The following is a 26,756-nucleotide window of genomic DNA, read 5'->3' on the forward strand; positions in this document are numbered from 1 at the left end:
CGTCATACAGTTCTTAGACCGCCATTTTAGCGAACGGGAAATTCTTAGGTCTCCATAAAACTACACATTTTCGTTAGTCTAGCGAATGTTACCGTCTGTGACTGTAAGTTCCAGAGTCACGAAGTTGTAGAGAACAAACTGGGACATTGGAAAAGGTAAGAAACTGACTGTCGTCAGCGACCAGTACTGAATGTTTTGTTGTCTGAAATAGCGTCATCGCTATTTTTAGATTGGTCACATGATGCGGATCAAAGCTATTGAATCGCTTGCGTAGAAAACGATAATAAAAGCGGGAGCGTCACAATAAAACTCCGATTACATATTTACATTGAAGGAATAATGGAATAGAATTTTCGAGTATGAGCATTGTTTGCGAACAAGGTAAAATAGGTTAACTTAATACGTAGTTTTCTAGAATATTTGACTATCATTCATAGTTGTAAACAAGGGAAAGTTTTTTGAAGATCTATAAATAAGCAGTCTGCGTAGGTCTGGATCTAGATTTACAAGAACGTTACTCGGTGTTGTTTCTCTGTGTCGTGGCTGGTGAAACCGGATTTTCTGTTAAATTTTTTGTGAGATTTTATCAATTTTTTACTTTACAGGGTCCAGATTTTTTTTGTCTTAAATGAAGTGTTGCTGGGAAATCCCATTCAATGTAATTCAAAATTCTAAAGAAAACTTAATTAAGAGCTAAAATATTTAATTGCAAAATTATAAATTGATGCTTTGCCATTTTTTCTTCATTTATCAGTTTTATATTGATTTAATTATATGAATCGTTTATTCCAGAAATATTGAAGTGTTACATTAAAAGCTTGTGGTATAAATAATGGCAGATAAGAGATGTGTTATAGTCCATCTTCCTGAAGAAGGTATTCGTAAAGAAGACCTGAGAACATACTTCACTTCCTATGACCAAAATGCTGTAGTTGTAATGACTTCAAGAACTCAGGCTCTTATTACATTTACAACAGAAGCAGGTAATTTTCTCAACAGCTTATTGAGCATATGCATTTTAATTTCAGACTTTTAGTAGGCAATTTGTAATTTAAAAGTTTAATTTGTACATTTTTGAATTAATGAATTAATGAAATGTGCTATATTTGGATGAGTTATTATTATTTTATTCCTTCTCACTATCATGGATAACATTTGTCAGAGTTATCAAATTAAAAAAATAGGAAATCTATTTTGTAAGCCAGATTTGGTACTATTTGGCCAAAGATCAGTTATATGTGCTTTTTCTATCAAACCTTTTACTAAAAATAAGTTAATTAATAAATCAAATAAATTAAATAAAATAACAAAAAAGGTTAACAAAAATTAACATTGACATGTGTCTGTAAAAAATGACATAAGTGTACTGAGTGAATTAGAAAAGCCCCAGTCAGCAAGTCTTTTCCAATGAATTTTTTTTTCTTTTGTAATGGCAGAAATTATTTATATAATATATAATTAGTAAAGCCCCAGTCAGCAAGTCTTTTCCAATGTATTTTTTTTTCTTTTGTAATGGCAGAAATTATTTTAAACAAAAAATTTAAGTAAGAGAATAATAATATTTATTTTAGTTATCTTTCAAAATTTATTGAATGTACAGTTTAATCATATTTTTTTTTATTTCAGCTGTCAACCAAGTCCTAACCCAAGAGAATCACTCTGTGAATGGAGTTCACATTACTGTACAACAGAAACCACCAGAGGTATGATACATATGTATTATTTTTATGAATTGTAATCTTTGTATTTTTCAAATGAATCATTGGATTATATCTATTATTATATATGTAATAATATTTAATTATTTAAAATTTTTTAAGTACCTTTTTTTTTTCAAATGGGTTTATTTGTTGTTTCTCATATGAACTAATTTGAATAAAAATATCCAGGTATTCTTTCAGAGCAGGCAGGAAAGATGCTCTTCTTATTTTAAATTAAAGTATAATGCTTAAGTCTTGGCTTTAGCCAGTAGGTTTAGTCTTTAGCTGTTAAAGTCATAATAACTCTTCGTTTTGGCCAAAAATAGGATTTTCCTAGAAAAAACGGCAATTTTCCCGTACTTACCAATGGTCAACGACCCCATTCCTGCATTCAAAGTTAATCCAGGTTTTTTTTTCCTAAATGTACGGTTTTTTGTTAAAATCTTTTAAGAGATTTTAACTGACGGAGCCCTCTCTGACACTGCATAGTCACTGGTGACTTAAAACCGCGGGAAAAGTAGACAACAACAATAATATAATATTCATGAGATATATTCGTCTTTTTGTTAAAAATGCATTTATATCCACATTGTGTGCCATTCTGGGATTTTCGTTATCCGATGCACTGTACAAAAACTTGCAACTTACGTCTCCGTCTGCATCAACACGTTTTGCGCCATGCTATTTTGGTCTCGAATGAACGCGAGAATCCGCGTGACACCCTTACGTCATTAGCAACGGATGCCTTGACAACTGGGAAGAAAGGCATCGAAAGCCCTATTGACAAGCACAGATTTTAGTTTTACTACAATAACGGCCGTTTTAGTGGTAAAATACAATAGAATATACGTTGTTTACAATGTATTTCTTGTGGAATTTTGAATCTCAAAGGAAGAGTTGTTATTGCTTTAACTTTTTTATAGTACATACTAGTAATCACAGCAGCATTGGTTTATTTTTGTTACAAAAAATGCTCTCATCTATTTATTTGAATTATATATTTGAATATATAATATATATTTGAATACAATTTATATCTCTTTCTATTCCAGCCATTCAAGTGCATAGAAGGACGTATTAACAGCTTTTGGACTAGGGACTTTGAATCAGTAAGACCAATACTGGAGAAAGTAGCAAATGACACTGGCTGTAGTGTGTTGTACAAAGAATCTGACATTGTGCTGAGAGGCAACTTCTATCAGGTCAAAGAGGGACATCGTAAGCTGGCGGAGGCATTTGCCAACCTTTGTCTTGATGCCAAGCCGCCATCTTGTTTTACTGCAGAAGACGAAGCAGAGATTGAATCCTTTGAACATGTGGAGAAACACGACTTGCAAGAAGAATTCCTTGAAAAATCAGAAGAACAGAAGTCCGGATCAAGAACTAAAGTAACAGCAGCAAAAACGACCACTGCACCTGATGAAAGGGATCAGAAAGGAACGGGACATCCCACTAATGCTTTGAGAAAAATTTCAGCAAGTGAGAAGTCAGGCAGAGAAATCCCTGCAAAGAAAAAGTCTGATGAAAACTTGGCACAGTCAGATAAAGAGACAAAAGCATTTTTTGAAAAATCTCGGCCATATGAGGATGACTTGCCATCCCCTGTAATTAGATCAGGAAAGGGATCTCCACTGGCAGCTAGCGCTTTGACGAGAAGCAGCAGCGAAGATGAGAACGAGTTGTGTGTAGATCACCATTTGTGGGTGTACATTCGCTGTATAGCAATGCCAATCCTTACTCAGATCCAAGACAAATTTGGTGTGAAGTTCCTCCCTGCATTTGGTGAAGAACCAAGCTACGATGTTGTTCATATTGAAACAGATGAGAAAGGCGTACCAGAAACTATTCCAACAAGAAGAGCCCAGGCTAACGAAGAGTTCATTCAACTTTATCAGAAACTGTCAGAAGAGTTATTGGTGACCTCTGAAAAAGTCCCCAGTACTCCAGACATCTGTCGCCAGGTAGTACTCGATGTTATCGAGGAACTGAAATTAAAATATGTAAATGTTGCCTATGAATATGTTGAAGAGACCAACATTTGTTTTTTCATTGGTCGTCCTTTGTATGCTTTGCAAGCTAGAGATGAGTTTGTCAAGCTTTTGAAAGAGAAACTGCCTGCAGAGTTATTTCAAAATTACCATCGCCGAGACCCATTCACCCTTGAAGACATTCTTGACAGAGGGGGTCCAAGGCATGATGAAACCCATGAAGAAGATCCAATACCAGGTGACACTCAAAATGAAGTGCAAGAGTCAGTCCATGAAAAACATTTCATCCAATGTGTACAAGATGTGAAAATGAATGATGATTTAGTTTTACAAATTCTCTTTGTCACTAATTTATCTGTCATGGTGTATACAGGAGACATTGTTGAAGAAATTGTTGATGTCATCGTCAGTGCATCCAATGAATTCCTGGCAAATGCTGGAGGGGTAGCAGCCGCCATTTCTGACGGTGCAGGAAGATTGCTTGACAGGGCATGTGCGCAGATACTTATAGAACGAGGCCATCCTTTGGGAGTGACTGAAAATGAAGTAACCACAGCTGGAGATCTCCAGGCCAAGTACGTAATACATGCTGTTGGCCCTCAGCTCAGAGATTACCCAGATGATGCCGATCGTCTGCAGAAACTGAAGCTGACTTTTGTGAACATCTTCAGGAGAGCTGATGAATTAAAGCAAACAACTATTGCCCTACCAGCAATCGGTGCAGGTAAATGGGATATTGTTGCAGTTGTTTAATAGAAATAACTGTTTAAGAACCCTTTTTTTGTGAATTTTGTGATCATTTTCAAATATTTTCATCAGGAAACTCATCCAAGCTGAAGGCTTTTTGGTAAAATAGGCCTGACTGTAATAAATTCTGTGGAGATGTTAACAAAAATATTTATTTGAAAGCTTCAGGTCAAAAGGTTTTCAGTTTGAGTGGCAAAAATTGGTTGAAATAGTTTCAAGTTAAACTTTTTTTACTTATTTAATCACTGATGAAGATACAGAATGGTTATTTGTACAATGTATTTTAGGTGCTGCTGGTGTACCTCTCAATGATGTTGCCGTGGCTCTGTTTTCTGCTATTAATCATGTTGCCAAACGTAGGCAAAGTGGCCGCTATCTTAGTCTGAAGGAAATTCATGTCCTGAACATTGACCCTGAAGCCACCAAAGTTGTCCAAGACATTTTCATGCAGGAATCTGTCACAGTTCCAGCAATTTCATCGAAAAGTGTGAAAGGTATTTAACAGCTTTGTCTTTTTTGCATACTTTGGTATTTAAAAAAAAAAAGGGTTTGACATGACTTCTTTGTTCCAAGACTTAGTTTCATGATGTTGTCGTTCACTAAGGTAGCTTTGTGACACAGAATATCAGAAACAAGAGTGCCATAACGTATGCTGGAAATGAATGCAATGGTGTAAATCTTGAGATTATAATTTATATACTTGTAGCCTTGAATGAAAAGTCAAGGAGACTGTGATAGAACATTTTGTCTTATGTTTTGCAGTTTTTAAAACATTATTTCAAGTTACCGTTTTATCAGGATACCAACTCATGTGACATGTCAATCAACGTTTTAGTCATTTTTACCTCTACCTCACGCTTAAATTTTAACAATAGAGAGAAACACCTCCCAAGATTTGCATTTCATCCATAATGCATAGAAGTTGTATACAAATGCAATTAAAAACCATTTTCTTACCTCTGTTTTCAAGGACCAGTCACAGAAATTGAAGGAGCAGTCCAAAAGCTTTTAGAGAGAGGTGATGCGAGGACCCAGGAAGTGATCAATGAACTTCTGGATGAAACTGAACGTATTGGACAACTTGAACAAGGTAGATCAAGGCGAGGTCTCATGGTGGAATCGGTCCTTGAAGAAGAACCAGGATGTAAGACACATCCAAGAACAGAAGAAGAAGCCATTTTGGCTATGGAACAACAGAGATCTAGGCCACCCCGGCGTCACCAACCACAATATGGGGATTTAGAGCCAGGGTGTAAGACCCATGCAAGAACAGAAGAAGCAGCCATTCATGCTCTGAAACACCAAAGATCACCCAACTCTCCAAGGTGTCATCAACCAACATATGGTGGTGCAGAACCACATGCCAAGACCATCCCCAGAAGAGATGATGAGATGCGCGGTTCAGTGCCACAATCCCAGCCTCAGATTATCCAATCCCCTAAGGCCTCTCGCCCAGTCAAGAACATTGGACAGCGTTGTGCTTTCTGCAGCTTTGACCATAACCTATTGCGCTTGTCCTGCCATCACATTTTGTGTCGGCCATGTTGGGAATCAATTCCACTCGATACCTTTGGAAGACATCCTTGCCCTTTCTGCTCTGGGAAAACTTCATCTCCAAAAAGAAGGACAACTGCTCCTCCTCCAACTACCACGACAACTGCTAGAGAACCAAAAAATCAGAATACTGTGGGGCAAGTTTATGACCTGCCAGGCAATCTACGCCATGTGACAGATGAACGTCAACTCCCAGGATACCGTGGACACTCCACCATAATTCTTCACCTGGACATCCCAGATGGTGTGCAGAAGGTAAGATGTTTCGAAATGAATGTTATGATTCCCCTGTAGCAAAGTGAATAGTTTGCAGCAATGTTGCAAGAAAATTGCAGCAATATTGCTGCAAACTTAAGGGAGTTTGCAACAGAAAATTAATGCTGCTAATTTGTAGCAGTATTGCAGTAAATTTGCTAAGAATTGCAGTTTGCAACAATATTGCAGCAAATTTGCTGCCAATTTGCTGCAGGCCTGATATTTTGCTAAGGGTCATCCAGATGGGTTTTATTTTCAGTAAAGAAAAAATTGAATCTGATACTGGATCTTATTTCTAATGACTTTGTTAGAAGGAGGAAAGGTATTGTTACTCGTTTGAAGTAAGATCCAGTATCAGGTAATTTTTTTCTTTACTTAAGTTAGATGTTTCAGTCTGTTTACTGTAATAGCACAAAATGTGTGGTATACTTTTTCAACACCTTTGTCTAAATCACCAAGGTATACCATATCCAAAACCTTTCATGAAATTATAATACATAAGCTTATTTTTGAGTCCTGCATGTATGCCATATCCAAAACCTTTCATGAAATTAAAATACTTAAGCTTATTTTTGAGTCCTGCATTTTTAGTTTTGGGTCATAAAAGATAAATTTTTATCTTGTGACAATAAACATTAGAAATTAAAACTCAGAAATGGTTTATATATCTTTATTTTGTCAATGCAGTGCTTTACCATGGAAATTAAATTTTTGCTGTATAAAGGTCTAGTAGTCATTGAAGCTTGTTATAGTTTCAAAGGACGGAGGAGATTGCATGTGAAACTTAAAAAGAATGAACAAACGAACAAAAAGATTTTTAAAAACTGTTCTTTGAACCATTACAAGATCTTGAATTGAGGATTGTAATTAATTGAAAGACATTGGTCATAGTTTGTGTTCAATTAAGAAATAAAATTTTTAAAGTCTTTAATTATTTTGGATCATTTCAGTCTGACAATGTTCATGTTTCAAACCAAAGGGAATACAGACTACACATACTTATACTAAATACTTGTTTTAAATTCCTAGAAAACCCATCCATACCCAGGGAGACCATACAAAGGCACCAAAATAGTGGGTTATCTGCCAGACACACCTGAGGGAAGACAAGTTCTCAGTTTGTTGTATGATTGCTTTAATGCTGGAAAGATGTTCCGAGTGATCAGGGCAAAAAGCAGTGGAATGGACCGAGTGGTATCCAATATTCCTATTAAGACGGATGTGTATGGAGAGTAAGTACAAGAATCTTTTTCCTTTTTTTTTCTTTTATTTATTTATTTATTTATTTATTTATTTATTTTTTTTTGGTGAAATATAGCATTCATGCTGGTTTAGTGAGGCATATCCTGTGTTGCAAATATTTGTTAGTAATGTCGAATATTTGCCCAGCATTTCATTTATGTACAACTAGCATGAACAGAGATGCTATGATTTGTGAAGAATGATAACTGTATTTTTATTCAATTTGTTCTGCTGTTGTTGTTTCCATTGGCATGATCACATCCAGTGCAAATTAGGTAGTGACATACCCCTGTTTCCACATTGATTTTAATCCATATTTATGATAACACGGTCACTGTGGATTTTGAGATCTAAGGCACAATGGGGAGGGGGTGCTCTTTTATTTGGCCACCTAGTGACATCACATGGTACATTTCCAGACCAAGAGCGCATTCAGAAAAGCAGACTTATAAATCTGCTCATCAAATATGGTGACCCACTAAAAAACTTGCCGCTTAATTCCCAATTAGACACTGAATAGATTCCTCACGGGGATTACACAACAAGCATTCAAGTGGGTCAGCCAAATCTGATCCGTGGATCTGTTAGTCCGCTGTTCTGAATGTAATCCTGATGAAGATTTGCCAATTAATGCTGCATGTCGTTTTGTCCATCTGTAAGTTTTTCTTGAAAATTGTGTGAGTTTGACACACCCAGATATAAACATCATGGTAGAAGCATTGTCAATACATTTTACTTTGGCATCAATTGTAGCTTGCTTTTCTCACTCAAAATGTGTTTTTTAATTACAAAATAATCTTATTTTCTTTCTACAGGAGTGGTTACCCCGACACCAATTATCTCCCACAGCTTCAAGAACGCCTGTGTTCCCTGGGTCTGCAGTGAACTTGTACAAGTACATAACAAGGAATGATCATATAATGGGCAGTCAGCCACATTTATATGTAGACTATTAATAACATAGAATATTAGGGTATATTATAGAACTGTAATTGTTGCATCTTTATATCTTTAATAATTCATTGATGTGAAACTTAAACAAGTATATGCATATACCAAGTTGATATACAAACATGAAGTTATGTGTAAATTAATTCTTTTGATGTGTAGATTTGGTAGCATCGATGTACATGTATATGTGAAAACAGATGCTTGTTAAATACATGATTTCCTTTGCAAGAACTTTCAGAATTATCTAAAAATAAAACTAAATTTGTAGTGTGAAAAGAAAAAAAAAAGGTTATTGAAGTTTTATTGTAACCTTATTTTAAAGGCACAATATGTAAGATGTGTAGAAATTGTATTTGAAATATATTATCAGCTAATTCGTAAATTGCTAAACGCTAATATGTAAATTTTGGATAAGTACCTTTTAATATTTCTTTCCATTAAGTTCACAGACATAAGGCTGAACCCCTGAGGTGAATGATAGTTTGAAAAGATATCTTAGCCTCTGTTCTGTATACCATACTGAATGGTGGACTGAAAATTTGAAGGCAAATATTTACTAGATAACTGTTGGAGTTTGAAAACTGGGTAACATATTAGCTGAATTACATGCCCTGTAGCAAAATGTACACAATGAGAACATCCTGGAAATTTCAACATTTTTAATATACCAGGTCCAAATATATATATGGCTTGAAAAGAGGTTTATATATAATTGTAACAATTTTGGATAAGATGTACTGCAGTGATTAAGGGGAACATTATTAATTTTCTTGCTAGCTCATGCATCGATAATTTTTTAATTTGCATTCGAAATGTAAAAAATTATTTTTCTTACCTACCGCAGAATAGTCTATTAAGCAAAGGGAGTAGAGATGTCCTCCTTCCAATTTTACAAGGATTTTCAGCAAAAAAAATGTGGTTGGGTTTAGACCTGATAATTGCTTTATAAAGCACTTTGAGCTTATTTTTGGTGTGCCATCTGTTACAAAAGCTTTAAATTCAGCACAAATATGTTCTGGAGAGGCCTACATGTGTAACATGACGTTTGCTTGCTATTTGCTACGCAGCATTAAAGGACAAATATGAACATGCAAAGTTGGAAGCATATTTGAATAACCATTTGTAAATCAAATATATGTGCCATGCATGTTACATGTTATATGATAATCTTATATCCTAGTGCTATTGTATTGTAATCTAGTTCCTTTGAAAGAATTGAGTCAATACCATGTGTGTTAAATATTCAAGATATATATGTACAAAATTTAATTATCATTCTGAGTTATTGGTGTTTCATCTTTGCTTTCAATTTCAATTATCAGACTGCAAAATGGTGTGGAAAAAAATTTTTATCGGATTATATTGTAATTTTCTTTAGAACAGCTACTTCCTTGGAAGAAAAGAAACAGAAGATCAAGTATTAAGTGGAGCTGGGCTGGGCATTCATATTATTGATACACCAAGCAGAGACTAAGAAGCTACTTGACCAGTGAAATGATTGCTCAGCACAGGCATAGTGAAATCACTTTGTTTATCGCCAACTCTAAATACAGGTTGTCCTCTTAATTCATCTTAAAATGTTTTTGACTGTTTATTAAATGAAAAAAGGACAATTTTGAAGTTATTTTTGTTTGGAATTAAACAGATGAGTTTAGTGTTAGAGATGACGTTGAACAAAAGCTTAAATGTTGAGAACTGGACCTGTTACTTTATTATTACTATTTAATAACGTTTACCTTCTGCTTTGGTTATTAGTTTGAGTTCATTAAGCCCCCTTTACACTGGACGGCGTCCTTTCTGCGTCCAGCAGTACGGTCCTATTTGAGAGTTAAAAGATTATAATACTTTACGTGCCGACAACTGGCCGATCATTGAGCATTCATTCTGATACAAAATCAATGCTCGTACCTCCTTATTAAGACCACATTGATGTCAAATTTCATGGTCGCAGAAAGGACGCAGAACGGACGCCGTCCAGTGTAAAGGGGGTATTAGCAATATGCTTGTATTTATTGTGATTTTAGTAACAAGTTGCAGTTTACATTTGATTTATTATAAAATGTTTCATGTGTATGAAGTGATTTCAGTGTTAGATCTATATTGCGTTAATTGGATTGCTATTACATATAAAGTACATATTAGCAAAAGGGTTTGACAACCATTATCTGTATTATTAGACAAGCTGTGAAATGAATTTAGTTATAACCATATAATATTTGGAAACAAATAATGCTTCTTTGGCATTGAAATATCTTTTATTAAGAATACATCATCCGAATACACATGAATGTGAAGAGGTAACCACTCATAATATGAAGTTTAGGAAGTGGAATGGACAGATACATTAATTAAAATATAAGAATTTTGAAATATATGACATTAACCTATACTTAATTTAAGAGTACAAAATCCTTATACACTGCTATCTGATGCACAAGACTGACATTTTTGTAACTATTTGTGGCGCTTGCTTAAATAAATTCAGAAAAAGTGAATATTGTCAAAATGTTACATGCCACAGAGGATAGAGATGGAAACTAACTGTGAAATACAATGGAGTTTCAAACCAGTTGATGATCCCTTCAATACACAATTGCTAAATTATACATGGTTTTTAAAGTCTAACAAACCAGACAGCACATCTGCTACAGTCTATACAAATAATGTAAAAAATATTCAAAGACCCTGAATTAGTTTAAATGGGAATCCCTTCTTATCCCTCTTAAATAACTGCATCTCAAAAGTTCATCAAAATTTGTGAAGAATTTTATGAGATATCATGGTCACACACACACACACACACACACACACACAAAAAAAAAAAAAAAAAAATCCAAGGCAGACAAAACACCTATCCACCTTCATCACCAGTTGTTTTAAATTCCTTGAAACATTAAGATCAACAACAATTATTCAAAACCACTCACAAAGCTAATCTATATGAAGGTGGTATATGTATTAAACCTCATAATACCTTTGGAATGACTTATGCAATTGCTTGGATTTAACAACCTCAAAGAAATAAATCCACTTTCTAATTGCAGTTTTTGGAGGTAATTTGTTGCTTAACATTTGTGAAATAATAATTTTTAAAAATTCACATAAAGCATAACCACAACTTGCAATTTAAACAACAAAGTTTTCCTGCTTACGAAATATGGAAGAAAAAAATTCCATGTATTGCGTTTGTATCACAGTAACACATTTAACATGATTATATACATTAAATTACATAATATATATTTCTTGAAAAATAATTGGCAGTTCAACAGAATGGAAAAGATGTTAACATTTCTCTGAAAGTCTCTGCCTAAAGTAATGCAGTCAAGTACTGCCATGTGACAAAGGGGTTAAATGACTTATATCATAAAAGTATCACTCAAATAAAATTTACAAATGCTTTATAATTAAAAAGACTGACAAATGTTTGCCCTTAAATTGCAATATTGAGACAAATTAATCATTGGCCAAAAGCAAAAAGGGAGGCTCTGTCACTGCCTTTCCCACTAACAGCAGTCAATCCTCACCAAAAATATAAATGAAGAAAAAAACAAAAACGGATTATGCATCATTCATATCATGTGATACAAGTAACCATAAAAAGTATGCAGAGCAAAAGGAATCCTTGTCCCATTTACCCGAATCATTTGCATTTTTTTTCACAGGTAGTTTTCTCTTTAAGTTGGATATTAAATGTTTGGTAGGACGGAATGTGACGTATGTAAGATGCATGCATGTGTAAGGTACACGAAGTTCTTATCAAAAATTACCCAAGACAGAGAAAAAAATCAATAAACCTTTTGTTTATATAACAACATACTTTGTTATATAAAACGTAAGTCTACATAGTTGCTTAAAAGTGGCTAATTCCTATTACAATACAATGACATAACAACACTTTTACTGAATTATCACAGTATTTTCATACAACTGAAGTTAATAACCACACAATGTCACAACCACATGTGCATACTAGATGTTTGTAACAGCAGAACAGAAAGTTGTTTGTTTTTCAAACCATTTCAATCCAAGGGACTGGATGAAATTATCCCAAGTATATTCCAGTTTATCTGGTAGAGGAGATGTGAGACGCTCAGATATGTATATAACATCTAGCCAATGTCAATCATCAAGCTTTCAAAATTTCTGCATTTCTAAAATAAAATCTCAATCATAACTTCATTTTTTTCTTTCTCATTTGAGTTTAGGGTGTAATATCCGAAAGTAATGTATTTCTATACTGATTTATAAAATGGAGCATTGAAAGAATCAATGGTTTTATTTAATACTGGAGGTACTGTAGGGTTTCTTAACTGCGCACAAATAGTTTTACTCTGCTGGAGGTGGAGGAGGGTCCCCTAACTGAGTCCCAATGCGTCTGTACATTGGTTCTCTGATTGTGTTCATTGACCGCACGGTCATGGGATGTTTGGGGCCATAGATCTCCACACAAAGGTACGCCTGTTTCTTAAAACAGTCGTAGGCTTTCAGGTAATCTCGCAGCTCTTCATAATGAATGCCTGTATTTGTCATGATCCGAGAAGCCAAAATGCACTTTTCTCCATAGACCTGGTAACACATTGTTTTGGCCTTTTCATAAAGCTGAAAAGGAAATAGTTTAATAAAATATGATTCTTTCAAGAGATGAATACAAAATGGAATCAAATGTGAAAAAGTGACCCTTCACTTTAGCTGCTATATGTCTCCCCTGTTTACAGAGAGTCACCTCTTGTTAACCGACTTGTCAATTTTGTATGGAAATAATTACCTTGAGTTGTTCAGGCACAGCACTTTGACATAACAATCCTTCAGTCATAGTTGTCTCAGCAAGCATCCCAATGTCATTAAGCTGATAAAAGACAAAAATAAAAATTTATTACTTTTTTTGTGCATATATCCATTTGTAAGGTCATAGTATTCTTAGAATGAAATTGTGCAAAAATAAATAAATAAATATGATCTACTCAAAAGTGACAAAATACTTTAAAATGAATAATTTCAAAACATTATTTCAACAGTTGCTAGAAGTGATCCTGTAAAAAAAAACCCTTCAAATTTCAATCATAATCTATTGTAACTGTTCCTCCTTTTCACACTCTAGATTAATAACTAACAAGCAATTTGCATAAGAATCCTCATAATTTATGTAATTTTACCTCCTCAAAGACCTGTTGCGCAGCTTTAATATATTCCTTCCCATCCGTCAATGCTGCCTGTGCACTACGCTGGGTGTTACCGCCACGCAGGGACCACCCAGACAGGTGAAACGTGATCCGAGACATGTCAGACGCCCACTTGGACTGAAATCAGAAATTTGTGTCAAGTCCCAAAAAAATTTCCAAAACTCTGATCCCATTATGAGCCAATGGTAGAGAAAAAAGAGCTGTAAAGTGGAAACAGTAAGGTCCAAGGATCTCAGAACAAATTTTCAGTGTGTTTTTTTTTTCCAGACCCCCCCCCCCCCCCACACACACACACACACACATCATAAATGAATATAAATATTGTACCTTGAGTTCCTTGGAGTTGACAGCCAAGGGTTTGATGGCATCAATGGCCTTGGCATACCACTCGATGCAAGTATTCAGGTCTGGTAACTGACTTCTGTACATAAATTCATATTTCTTTATGACCTGAAATTGGAGTTCAAAACAATTTGACAGTTTTTCTTTACAGGATCAAAAGATCCCATAAGAGATTCCATCTGTACTAATAAATTATAGGATGTATAAATCATATATCAAAATGTAATTGCATGTATGACATGGTTCAGGCCTGTAGCCGGGGGGGGGGGGGGGGGGGGGGTTCAAAAGAACCATCTCTTTTGTCATGAAAAGGTCCACTTTGGGTAAAATTTTATCTAGGTATATATAAATTTCACTGTAAAAGGTCCACTTTTATCAGTAAAAGAACACCCCTTTTGAATTTGCTGGCTACGGGCCTGTGGTTATCGTCAAGTGAAAAAACTTACTCCTTCATCCCAGACTTTAGCCATCAGATTGTACAGTCGTGCCATTCTCTCTGGTCTCTTTCCCAACAGTGTCTCTTCCATAGCCATGGCCTTTTCTGCTAATGCTTTTGGTTCTTCAAAGAACCCCACTTGAGACCTGAAAACAATTTAGAAATCCCAGTTAAAATTTGTTGGTTCTGCCTGTGCAGTAAGCTTATCTCTGCTGTCCTTTTTCTTTTCAATTACTCGAAAATATATTCAGATAATTTCAAATTCTGTCAATAAGTGTTGGTCACAGTGCATGATCCAAAGACTGTAGTACTGTTATCAGTGTGGAACAACTCAATGTACAAAATGCACATAGGGACCATTCAGAATGACCGAGTGCTAGCTAGGCCACAACCTAAATATGGCGGACCTACATGAAAGGAAGACCACTTACGTAATCCTGTAATTGTCTCTCCACCTTTCACACACCTCCCCATGCATCATCCCTGCAGGGGCACAATAATTAATTCTTGGCTCAATTCAATCGGGTGAGGAACAACGGGTGGGGAGGCGTGTGAGAGGCGGAGAGACCATTACAGGATTAAGCGGTCTTCTTTTCATGTAGTTCTGCCATATTTAGGTCATGGCCTAGCTAGCACTTAGCTCTTCTCATTCTGAATGGTCCCATAATGGAATGACAATGACATGGTTTCTGTGCAAGCATGCACACCTGCATGCGAAACATGTAAATTAAAAAAATTCTTTTTACTTACAATACCCTTGCAACTTTTTCATATCTCAAAGCCAACCGGGCCTCATCAAAATCAGGAGAATTTTCCATGTTGTGCAAAGCTTCCAGGTAGAGAGTTTTCATTCTGTCTGTGTCACCAACCTACAAAAACACAAAACAGAAAATTACACATCAATTTCCAATGACTGCTCATAGAGTTATTTTTAGGAAATTATAATACAGTAACAAAATACCAATTTTGCAACCTCAAACAACATTAATAAACAAGATCTTTGCCAGGATCCAATGCCCTAATTCATGGAAATAACAAAATTAAAGTTCTATGTAGGATAGCCATCCAGTTGTGGTTTACAAAAATCAATTCAATTAGGCTAAATTGTAACCACAGTAATTTTTAATTAATAAGAAAAAAGTTTAATTCAAAACATTTCTTAGAAATGGTAAATGCCCTGTGAGAACCTTAGTAAAGTGACTAAGACATGGAAATTTACCCAATTTTCAGGCCATACTTGGTTTGCTATTTTTAGATTTAAGAGCCAACCCATATGACTGCATGTATATGTATATGCCTACTTTTGTGTAATACTATTAATTTATTTTGACAGAATCAATTCATTAAAAAATGTCCCAGTTCACTCGCCTGTCTCCAGTAGGTGTGAAGCTGAGCGCTCCAGTCTTCACGATAAAGCCTGTCAAACATTGCCCAATCCAGTAAAACTTTCTCCAGCCTGTTAGTGTCTCCTAGCTCTATCAGGTGAAAGGGAAGCTCCTGTGATATAAAGAAAAGCCACGTTTAACCACAGAATTTCAACATGTAAAAATAAGTACAATGGAGTACAATCTTTAATCTTTTTCAATATTTAATGATACTTTCTGTTGATAAAGTATTCAATTATAGCTCTTTGACCATCAAAATTTTATAGGAAGAACAAAATTTTATTAAGTGGTAATGTAGAAAAAATATTTGAAGAACAAAATTTTATTAAGTTGTAATGTTGAAAGAATATTTGAGAAATTTTATCAGTTTGTTGCTGATATCAAATCGCAAATCTCTATGGACTGAACAGCACAAATGATGCCTGTTGACATCAGTGCAGGCATTGCACACATGCGTATCTGTATCTTGAATAACACTTACAAACAAAATACCATTTGCAATATAGATAAAACAATCTTGCAACCCAGCACTGAACACTGGTTTACTTTACCTCTTCCTTTCGTTCTATATTATCCAAACCCAAGAAGAAGTCAGCAAGTTTGCTATGCCACCACCTGTACAGTTTCTTTGTGTTAGTATCACATCCCTCTTCAGATTGCCCATTGAAGTACCTTTAAGTTTGCAAATAAAATAGGTTTGACTACTGAAGTACCTAATTAAGCAAATAAATCAGGTTTGAAGGTTGAAGTACCTTGAAAAAATAATGAGATTTCAAATATTGTTGTAAAGTAATTAGTAAACTAAGAAGCATCTTTTGCTGTTTTTGTTTCCAGAAGCCAAATCACAGCTGTCAGGGAATTTTTGCCTCCATATTTCAAAATCCAACTGCATGCCAAGTGAAGCATGGCTGTTCTAAGAAATTCCCAGTATAAAAAAAAAAAAATTCCACCATTTGTGATGCCAAAAAGAGTGCATAAAACCACATTACTGTTTTATTAATGGAAAAAATCTTGATATACTTCTGTCTTATGGCCTTGCTAAGTGTCCTGTGATAAAAATCCAGTCGTCCTTCTCCACTTTGGCCGTAGGGACGAAGAAATGGCCTGAGTACTCTGTATACTGAAGCCCACTTGAAGTAGCTCAGCTGCCCTCTAGCTGCCCCTTTCTGTGTTGCTGATCGTTTCTCTGGGGCATCTCTGGCACCTGAGTCGAATACCATGACACAATTTAAAGTACAACCAATAGAAATGGAAATTTAATCTTATCCTGGACGCTAACGTACTGGCAACAGCTTTAATGTGCAGTGAGAGATATAATTTCCATTTTTTTTTTTTTAATTTTAATTTTGTTTTAAAAAACAACAGGATGAAGCAATACACAAGTAAGTACCTTAAAAGTTAAGTGCATGTATTGTACCAAGAATATGAGGGAAGGCATATAATAATTGTAAACTGTAATTGTCCATCAATATTTATAAGACTCCATGCCAGTAAATAATTTTTTTTAACTGAACCCTTTATATCATTCAGCCATGGCAAATAGTCAGCAAAATCTGTGACAATCTAGAAAATATCATGGTACAGTGTTATTAAATGCCTAATCCGTTTATAAGGCCTGCAGTCTCTACATTAAGAAATCTCACCCTTTTCAGCCCCACTAGATGGAGGCATGAGGTTTTCTTCATCTGACAGGAGAATTAGAAGTTCAGACTCCAGGAGCCCGCCCTTGGACACCTCAATCATGCACAGGGTGGCAATCAACAGGTTGCCGCCAGCTTCTCTCTCAAACCTCTCTAAAACTTGGGACAGTAACCTGAAACAGAAACATTTCAATTTTACTATAACTAAAAAAAAAAAAAAAAAAAAAAAAGACAGAAAAATAACTGGAAGAAGTAAAAATTTTAACAAAATGATGTCATTTATGTTTAAGAAAAAAATACTAGAAGAAGAAAAATTTTTAAAGCTTACATAATTTGAACCAAAACAAATAATTAACTACAAAAATAATAAAATGCACAAAGGAAACTTTTCTATTTTTAAATCATTATTAGCCAACGCCGCATAAAATGCAAACATAATGTACATTTTCAACAATAAGGCTGTCCATCAACATCAATCAGTCTACTTCCATTTCAACTTTGACCTGATGTGAACACAGCCTCAGCTGCCAACACCCACCCTGGCAGTTCCTCCTTCAAACTTTTAATCTTCTCCGTCACAGTGAAGAAGTCCCCGTGCACGCGCAGCTCCTCTAATGCAATGGACAGCCAGAGTGGATTATTAGTGGACGGTTTATTCATCAGTAAATTGAACTGACTCGGATCAAGTTGTTTGTTGTAGGTGGAAAAGAATGTCTGGACAATTTCCTAAAATTAAAAGATAATCTTACATCTATATGTATAAAGGTTTCATTTCCAAACAGAAAAGGGATAGTCAATACAGGAATTTAAACAAGGATATCAAGGCTTACATGTATTTTAGTTCCAAGAATGGGTCTCTCATCTTAATCTCTCAACTCCTACTGCACAAATTTCCCTTGGTACTTTTAGAAGTTTTATAAAATTCTATACAGTTTTCCACAAAATACAGTATCCATCCTCCTCATGGCTTCTTAAAAACGTCATTCTTTATTTATGCAGGACAGACAGGAGGAAAAAACCTGGGTCTCCTTGCATTTTTTAAAGAATTTTTTATTCTTTTTTATTAACACTATCAACATTTTGACCTGGTGGAGGTCAAACATCTGGGAGTGGCCTATAATAACCACACCTATGTACTCACCTCTCTAGCTTTCATATCCAGGGGCTGCACAGGGAGTTCTTTGGGTTGGCTCTCCCGTTTCATCAGGGCCTTGTGTTGAGGGGTCCCCGGGATCATGGAGAACACACAGCGGACATTTGGGGACAGTTTTGGGGGCACAAACAGCATGTTTAATGCAGGGTCATCATCATCCATCTGTTATACAAAAAAAAAAAAAAAAAAAAAAATTAGAAAAAAATTATAATACATAAATGTGATCAATTCAAACAAGTTAACACTGATATTTTAATATCTAAACTATAAACTATATCATTCGTCCATCTAAAAACTGTTAAAGAGTTTGGTGCTGTATTAAAAAAAAATTGAATTTTGATTAACTATGGTAGATGATTTGAAAATAAATAAATATTAAATAAATGTTAATTTCAGCATATTGTTTTCATTCAGTCGATATTCCCTAAATTTGTGTCATCAAAACTGAGATACAAATAAGCAACAGTCATAACCTCATTGAACAACCCACTTCACTTGGTACATGTGGTGAAGTTCTCAAAATAATATTTCCTATAATATTCCCAGATACGTTTCAATGCCTCTCAAGGACACATGCATGACACAGTGACATCAGTGTAGACTGTAGATGATGTCAGATTGCCATGGCAACATATCTGTGAGTATCATGAACAATTATATTATTTTGTGACAAAAGAACAATGTGTACCGGTACATGTCCACATTACCAAACTGATGCAGCTATTTCAACAAAACACTCGTACCTGATTCAGAGCATCGATCAAAATCACCACAGGCTTGGTGCTGGTGTTGGAGAGAATACTGAAACACAGCTGACTTGCCGACTCCAGGTCTTTTGGCAGTTGGCTGTCATCCTGAGAAAAATGAGACAAATTGTTTATAGGTAAATCCTCCTCTGTTTGTGTATATGCTCTGCTTGGGGAACCGTAAGGATTTGAAAATACATTTGTATAACTGATTTTTTAAAATTTTGATTTACATTTTCACAAATACTAATTCTGTAAGCAATGAATGGCCAGGTGCAAAACATACACAAAATCAAACACAGTTTAAATGTCAAAACAAATGAGAGTTTGTACTAGGAAGTATGAACATAAATTTTTTTCTAGTTAAAATACTCCTACAGCCAAGACAAAAATTTATGAGATATCTTTACTCAAAACCCCTTTATTCATAAAACTTATGCAGATGTCTCACTGCTCTCTATCCATTAATCAAATGCCCAGCAATATTTTAAAATATAGCTTCATTTTCATAAGCTAAGCTGCCAAAGCTGACAACAAAACAAATTATTCTTTGACGAACCAGTTTGAGATATCAAACATAATCCATCACGTTTCACGGTGTAAATCATTGTAAATGTTAAGCAAAAATATAATGTTCATGTGTGATTGTATCATTATACTTACTGTGATGACTCCCAGTTCTTTCAGGAGACGGTGAATCATGGGCTCAGCATCCGTGGAGCCAGGAACTGCGCCAACAAAGTGGTAGAAGATGTGCCATTGCTGTCCTCCCCCACTGGAAAAAATGTTTTTATTACTATTCACTTGTCTTTTTTTAAAGGTTTTTTTTTTTTGCCTATTTTTGAGGTGAAGAGGGGAGTGGGGGCTTAGGCTGGGGTTTGCATCTATTCCAGAGTACTTATTAAGCAGAAATAGTCAAAATGATGTTACTGACTGAGGAGATCATATACCTACGAGGAAGACAAAAAGAGATTCCATTGTGCTTTCAAATCTATCATCTCGTTCTGATGTAAAAAAGTATTCAATGTGTAAGGCTATATCCCAATAAAAAAAAACAGTCTCTATATATCATATACTTACCCTTTTATTTCCCCCAGTTTGGCCTTGTCTTCTATTATGTCTGCCACTCTCGCCATGACAGATGATTTCCCAGAACCAGGCTCTCCCAGCACTAATAATGGGACATCACGCTCTCCCTCAGCAACATACTGGATGATCTGGTTGAAAGATAAAAGAGGATCATTACCTGCTTGGCCTAGTGTCCTGACCCAGTTTCACAAAAGAGAAAATTATATAAAAAACATTATAAATATAACCTTCCCATAAATATACTGCATCATATTTTAAAGGACTTCATAACTTCTAAAAAGAAAGGGTTTCAAATGATTTTCTCATTACTGTCTACTATCTAATCAATCTTTTTCTTATAAATATTCTAAAGAAATATAAGAAAAATTAGAAAAATATTACTGTTCAGGATCTCTGGGCAAGAAAACAAGACCTTTATGTATTTATTTGAACAAAGTACTAACATGATGCTCTGATTCAACTCCCAACAAAAAATTGTAGAATTTTAATTTTTTTTTCCAACGATTAAAAAATTATTTTCTCCAAATTCAATCAATCTTCCCACCTGGTCCACCAGTGCATCTCTCCCAAGCACAATCTCACTTTTGTTCTTCATGAAAGCCTCCTGAGCATCGTGGGCCAGCTGGTATTTGTCTGTCGTTTGTTCCTTCAGAGCCGACATCGGATATTGCTCACTTATACGCTCCTTGAAAAAATCCTCCACCTGAAGAATAAGTCTTAAAAAATGAACAAAAATCCAGTCTGCGGAAAAGGGGCAGGGGCTTGTGTTGCCTTTGTAAAAAGTCCGCTCTGAATAAAAATTTATAAAAATGAATAAGGCTCTATGCCATTTCATAAAACCTACTGATATTGCTGAATACAGAGCTGTAATTACAAGGTAAAAGCATCAGTGACACAATATAGTCTGAAGTCAGGAGTCATCTGGATTCTACTAACACAGGTTTAAGTCCACTAATAATGAATATTCCAACCTCGACTTACCCTTTCTTTGAAAGTGTCAGACACTTTCAGCCTCGGCTTCCCTTTTTCATCAGGTCCTACATATTCTGCTGAATACACCAACACACGCTCAGCCTGAAAAAATTAATTTCAGTAAATTAGTTTGCAAAATTTGCTGATTAACATAAAAAATGCAAGTGCCTTTTCAAAAGCAACAAAGTCATGTTTCATATTGAAAGTGAGACCAGCTGGCAGGAAGGATCTGATTCTTTTGCTTCCCTCTTCTTTGTTTATATCTATATTTTCACTGTGCATTTTGTATAAGATCTTTCTTGCATTTCAGATCATTTATAAAGATGAACTTAAAAAGTTTCACACTCATAAACAGCTAGTGGTACATTTTTACACTTGAATATCAATTACTATGAAAAAAATCTCATAGATATACAACAAGCAATCATTTGAAAAATAAGGTGCTAAATTAAATATAAAATAAAGGTCACCTCAAGAAGCAAAGTAGTCATAAAAAGTTTGCAGTAGCTGTACATGTTGAATCTTAATACAAGAATTTACCATATATGATCTGGAGGTAAAGAAGTCCTCTTCAGGTAATGGTGGCAGTAAGCTAGGTTTTGCAAATGACACACATTCAGAAGAACCCCTTGTGTATCAGGAAAAAAATTGAGGTTTGACAGTGAAACAGAAAATCAAGACAATCTTATAAGTTATTAGTGTATTACATCTTAAAGAACGGAAAGGGGGAAAGCAAAATTCTTGAATAAAATTTTTAGTAAGACGACATTTTTGTTTGATAATATAAGATGTTAGGTATTGAACCACACACTACAAAGAGCTTAAAAGTACTACTTTTTAAAGTATGTTACATGGAAACTTGACTGAAATTAGGGGCACAGAAACAAAATACTGTAAAATAAAACAGAGATCTGAAATATAGTGGAACGATAGAACTACAGTGATGTGTTCTATTAGGATAAAAGATCAAAAATCCATACTGACAAGAAAAATAAACAGATTCTTCACTCTTACTTACTGGAAATCTTTCTTGAATTTTTCCTTTCAAAACAGTCATTTTTTGTTGGTGATGCTTAGCTTGGTCATCACTGTCGTCCAAAAAGCGCTTCGCATGCTCAGTTGGCATTGTTTGTAGGAAACTAGTGTCCCTCAGCATAAAGATAGCTGAAATTTAAAAAAAAAAATAGGTTTGTAATATCTTTTGTTTGTTTAAAAGGATGAATAATTAAGTAGAAAGATTATGATCACACAAGTGGTGCATTGCAAATAATTGCTGGATAAATGCTCAAATTCCATCAAAATTACCAGCTCCACTTTATATACATGTAGGCCGTTGATATTTGCCCGAAAGCCAACTACATATATATTCTGCCACTTGTGTTTTAAGCTGCAGATCGAAGAAGTACTTACAATTTGGATTGATCCTCTTGTATGCTGCATGAACAATCTCCATCTCTGTGACTGAAAGTCCATAAAACAAGCGATAGTGGTCCAGGAGATTGGAGGGGACATCACCATCCTTTACAACCCATCCAACTCGCTCACTGAGAATAAATAAATAAATAACTAGAAAAGCGCTCCGAGAGGGCAGACCTCTGCTAAGGCAGCGATTTTTTATTATTATTGATTATTGATCCAGATCACCACCAAAAACTAATCACTTCTAAGTTAACCCATTTCCCACCTACCCTGAAAATTTCATCAAAATCGGTCCATAACTTTTTGAGTTATGTTGATGACAAACAAATAGACAGACAGACAAACAGGGGTGAAAACATAACCTCCTTGGCAGAGGTAAATATATAGCTACTATCAGCAAAGCAAATTATGAAAGATAGGGAACATATAAAGAAAACTCTGAATCCAACTACGCATCAAGAAAACTTTACCTATCCAGAATTTAATTTCTATTATATAATAAATATTCCACATGTTTAAATCAGGAGTTTATAACAATCAAATGAAACAAATTAAAATTATGATTTCAAAATTATAATTTCAAGTTTCATGTGACAATGAAAAGCTGTTGAAATAAGTTTTTTATTGATATATAATACATTGGTATATATTGGTTTGTTTAAACAATAGCCATGTTCCTGCCACACACACCCTCTCAGCATCCTAAATGTACAGTTTAATCCCTTCAAAGTACATATAAAACATATCATGGCAACTTCTCTTCAGTGAGCTCTATATACATGTAGCACGAAAATGAACATTGGGTAATAGTATCACATCAGTATGAGATTAAGATAACACTATCTATTTGCACCCGAAAAAAAATCCTATCTGAGTTGGGAAGAACTCACCTGAGCATATTAATGAAGTAGGGCATAGTGTTCTCCTTGACACACCTGTCAATTTCTTCAAGACAGGTTCTCAAGACGAGCTCATTCGATGTATTCTTAGGTACTCCCTAATATATAAACACATAATAATAATAATAATAATAATAATAATAATAATAATAATAATAATAATAATAATAATAACGATCCTCATTATCATCAACATCATCACCATCTTCATCATCATCATCATTATTATTATTATTATTGTTGTTGTTGCTGTTGTTTTTGTTATTATCATAATTATTATTATAAAAACAATAAACTATTAAAAGGAAGCCATACTATATTAGATAGCAAAAAAGGAAATTTCTGATTCAGAGCAGATCATTTCTTAATACTCCTGACTGCCCCCTTAACTCTTCCCCTACATACACACACACACATACACACGCACGCACGCACACCCGCATGCACGAACGCGCACACACACGGCTACAGTATCAAGTGTACTAACCCATCTGAGATCACATTCCACAAGATGCAGACGCCTCTCTTGGCACCAAACTCTCAAGTCTGGAAACACCTGTAAAGATGGCTGACATTGTAATTTTCAAAAAGTTCCTATAATTTTTCATATGACATCTTACCTAAAATGTGATAACTTGAAAGTTTTAAAAGCAAGCACGAATGAATTTGTCTACGGTTAGAGCAGCATGCAAGTTTCAATAATTTTGAATTTTTTTTAGAGACTTAATTAAAACAAAAATGTGATGAGTAATATTAAAATTTATATAGATGGTCCAAGTTTCTGTAATTTATTCAAACAATCTTCCTATGGAAATCTGACTGAAGATATAATATATGCCAAGGAATATAATGCACATGCCCCTATCCAAAACTTTAAAGTACAAGTAATACTGATTATGATTGTATAAATTTTAGGTAAAAATTGCTATTTTCTTAAACAAACAAACAAACAAAAAATTACAATTAGCAAATCATAGAAAATCACTTAATATATAAATGAACTGATCATACCTCTTTCACTAGGACTTCCCTTTCGGCATTAAAATCTTTAAAAGTGGACGACACAAATATACGGACTGTCTTCCATCCTGTCCTCCTTTCTGGGAGGATGTTAACTTTGGTGCCATGTTTAACAAAATCCTCAGCCTTAGCCAAAGCATGCCATGTCTTTGCTATGTCAGCAAAATCAAAGTTAGAAGCTGGTTTTGATGCAAGAGGTGCATAGCCTGAGCGAGCTCCAGGAGCCAAGCCTGTGGTACCTGTAGATGCACCACAACCCATAGAGAAGCCTATAAAATAAATAAGACTGGCTAAAGGGAAGTTTATGAGAATGCAAACAAGCACGGAAATGAATTTCCCATGCAGGCACTGTGCGTGGTCTTTATCAACTTTTCAATACTCTAACAAAATGAGAGAGAATGCCTTCAGAATGAGATCTTACAGGGTCAGTGTCTCTTTTTCTGATTTTCAATATGGACATGTGTACAATTTGCTTGAATAATGTGACATTCACCCCTCCTCTCCCCACCACTGGTGTATTTGATGCAGAAATGTAACAAACTGGGTTAACTCACCCATGCAGCAAGATGTAGATATTACATAGATTTAAAACAACGCATATTTTTTGATTGATATCTGAATTTGTTTCAAAGTTATGTCACTCCAAATATGTGACTAGCTTTAACAACAAATAAAATAAAATAAAATAAGTACTTGTATTCCAATGTTTTGGGAACATTCGTGCTTTGAGTGTTTGTAATACTTTTATGCACCACTGCAGTGATCAAAGAATTACCAATACCACACTTATATATATATATATATATATATATATATATATATATATATATATGTATGTATGCCTTACTATCAGTATTTTAATCAGTCCAACATGTACAAACTGATTTGAATATTGAACTATTAAGTTCAGAAACTCATCTTCTGAAATGAGTCGCATTAAAAAATTATACAGGATCTCTTCTGAAATGAGAGGCATTTTATATGGGATATGTGTCCTTTATTTAGAAACAAGGACGCTAACCTTGCTTTCATTTAAGCTTTAAAAATGCTTTTAAAAATGGCAACATTTTCAATGTGATAGTTGGATCCCCATCATTAAAATATTAAAGCATTAAAGTTACAATTAAATAGCAATGGGATATAGTGAGCACTTATATTTTAGCGCACAAGCTGTCACTAGGTCACCGTGACCTAGATGTCATGTCACAGCGACTCCAAGTTCTTACTGAAATATCGACCCCTGAAATATCATATTTCTGAAACCATTTCAGACATCAATCTAAAGTTTTTGGGTTTATTTTTCTTACCTAAATGTCATCTACAAATATGTGAAAGTAAATAGGTTTGTTGGCAGAGCTAGATACGTTAATATGGAATAACTCACAGGACCCGTAGATCTACACGTATTACATAATTTACTAGCACACTTGTAAACAGGTAAACCCATGCATCATTTGCCTCATTAAACAAAGCATTATTTCAGTAAATTCATTTAACCTGATAAAACATACGCATTACTCTGTTATGATTGTAGTTTTCTAAGAAGATGCTATTTTGTGGAATACTCACGTTAACAAATCTAGTGCTTCTCGGGCAAGATTTGTTCAAACATTCCACAGACTTTATTTTCGCAATGTTTACAACGGTGTCCAAGCGTAGTCTCGATCGGAGAGTTAATCTTTTCGAACCTTTACATAGTATCAGGTATTATGTCATCTCAAGCGAGGCCGAAGAATGGAGAAGTATTTCTCGAGGATAATAGATGGCAGCATCACGCGGTGCTCTTGCAAGACAGAACAAAGTTTGACGCCATAGGCACACTAGTTAACGTGAATTTTTTTAAAGATTTAAAATATACTAGGTTCATGGCATTTATTTTGAGAAATTCCAGTACTTTCAATTGTTCATTAATTGGAAAAGCTTTTTTTTACACCAGAAATCATGACAATGACAAAACTAAATTCTTGGGCCAATACACTATAGTACTAGTAGATATTTTAACAATTAAAATTATACTAATTATACTTAATAAAAT

General features: G+C 34.8%; 2 protein-coding genes across 6 annotated transcripts; one reads left to right on the plus strand and one right to left on the minus strand.

Annotated features, from left to right (window-relative positions):
* LOC106154359 (uncharacterized) lies at positions 1-10,932 on the plus strand. Of its 3 annotated transcripts, none has more exons than XM_087008838.1 (8): positions 1-155; positions 793-983; positions 1,627-1,703; positions 2,753-4,412; positions 4,723-4,929; positions 5,406-6,244; positions 7,274-7,476; positions 8,302-10,932. In XM_087008838.1, exons 2-8 carry the CDS (start codon positions 833-835, stop codon positions 8,369-8,371), a joined length of 3,207 nt encoding a protein of 1,068 aa, XP_086864964.1. In that variant the 5' UTR covers positions 1-155; positions 793-832; the 3' UTR covers positions 8,372-10,932. The 3 variants fall into 3 exon arrangements, with proteins under 3 accessions (XP_086864964.1, XP_086864965.1, XP_086864966.1); XM_087008839.1 differs by lacking the exon at positions 1-155 and adding an exon at positions 249-381; XM_087008840.1 differs by lacking the exon at positions 1-155 and adding an exon at positions 460-575.
* Positions 10,699-26,694, minus strand: LOC106154021 (telomerase protein component 1). Of its 3 annotated transcripts, XM_013528274.2 has the most exons (23): positions 26,291-26,694; positions 24,713-24,990; positions 24,189-24,257; positions 23,693-23,799; positions 22,794-22,927; positions 22,402-22,547; positions 21,393-21,485; positions 20,956-21,114; positions 20,403-20,539; positions 19,986-20,097; positions 19,320-19,430; positions 18,565-18,738; positions 17,962-18,149; positions 17,427-17,596; positions 16,804-16,987; positions 16,335-16,455; positions 15,767-15,895; positions 15,149-15,267; positions 14,409-14,544; positions 13,948-14,070; positions 13,594-13,737; positions 13,206-13,286; positions 10,699-13,039 (listed from the first exon to the last, which is right to left on the minus strand). In XM_013528274.2, the coding sequence occupies exons 2-23, from the start codon at positions 24,980-24,982 to the stop codon at positions 12,767-12,769; spliced, it is 3,180 nt and encodes a 1,059-aa protein (XP_013383728.2). In that variant the 5' UTR covers positions 24,983-24,990; positions 26,291-26,694; the 3' UTR covers positions 10,699-12,766. The 3 variants fall into 3 exon arrangements, with proteins under 3 accessions (XP_013383728.2, XP_086864967.1, XP_086864968.1); XM_087008841.1 differs by lacking the exons at positions 22,794-22,927; positions 23,693-23,799; positions 24,189-24,257; positions 24,713-24,990; positions 26,291-26,694 and adding an exon at positions 21,924-22,011 and having other exon boundaries at positions 22,402-22,480; XM_087008842.1 differs by lacking the exons at positions 22,794-22,927; positions 23,693-23,799; positions 24,189-24,257; positions 24,713-24,990; positions 26,291-26,694 and adding an exon at positions 21,924-21,975 and having other exon boundaries at positions 22,402-22,469.
* Positions 26,695-26,756: the final 62 nt, after the last annotated feature.

This window comes from Lingula anatina, chromosome 3 (genome assembly GCF_051362555.1).
Source record: "Lingula anatina isolate TDL-2025a chromosome 3, LinAna3.0, whole genome shotgun sequence".
Taxonomy (NCBI): domain Eukaryota; kingdom Metazoa; phylum Brachiopoda; class Lingulata; order Lingulida; family Lingulidae; genus Lingula; species Lingula anatina.

What these genes read in the sequence shown, in the direction of transcription:
- LOC106154021 (XM_013528274.2), bottom strand. Translation starts at nt 24,982, where the DNA reads ATGGGTTGTGGTGCATCTACAGGTACCACAGGCTTGGCTCCTGGAGCT. An exon ending in GGGAAGTCCTAGTGAAAGAG is followed by an intron (nt 24,258 to 24,712) that starts GTATGATCAGTT and finishes CCATCTTTACAG; the next exon opens with GTGTTTCCAGACTTGAGAGT. An exon ending in CTAAAGTCTGGGATGAAGGA is followed by an intron (nt 14,071 to 14,408) that starts GTAAGTTTTTTC and finishes CTCCAATTTCAG; the next exon opens with GTCATAAAGAAATATGAATT.
- LOC106154359 (XM_087008838.1), top strand. Translation starts at nt 833, where the DNA reads ATGGCAGATAAGAGATGTGTTATAGTCCATCTTCCTGAAGAAGGTATT. An exon ending in TACATTTACAACAGAAGCAG is followed by an intron (nt 984 to 1,626) that starts GTAATTTTCTCA and finishes TTTTTATTTCAG; the next exon opens with CTGTCAACCAAGTCCTAACC. An exon ending in AAGACGGATGTGTATGGAGA is followed by an intron (nt 7,477 to 8,301) that starts GTAAGTACAAGA and finishes TTCTTTCTACAG; the next exon opens with GAGTGGTTACCCCGACACCA.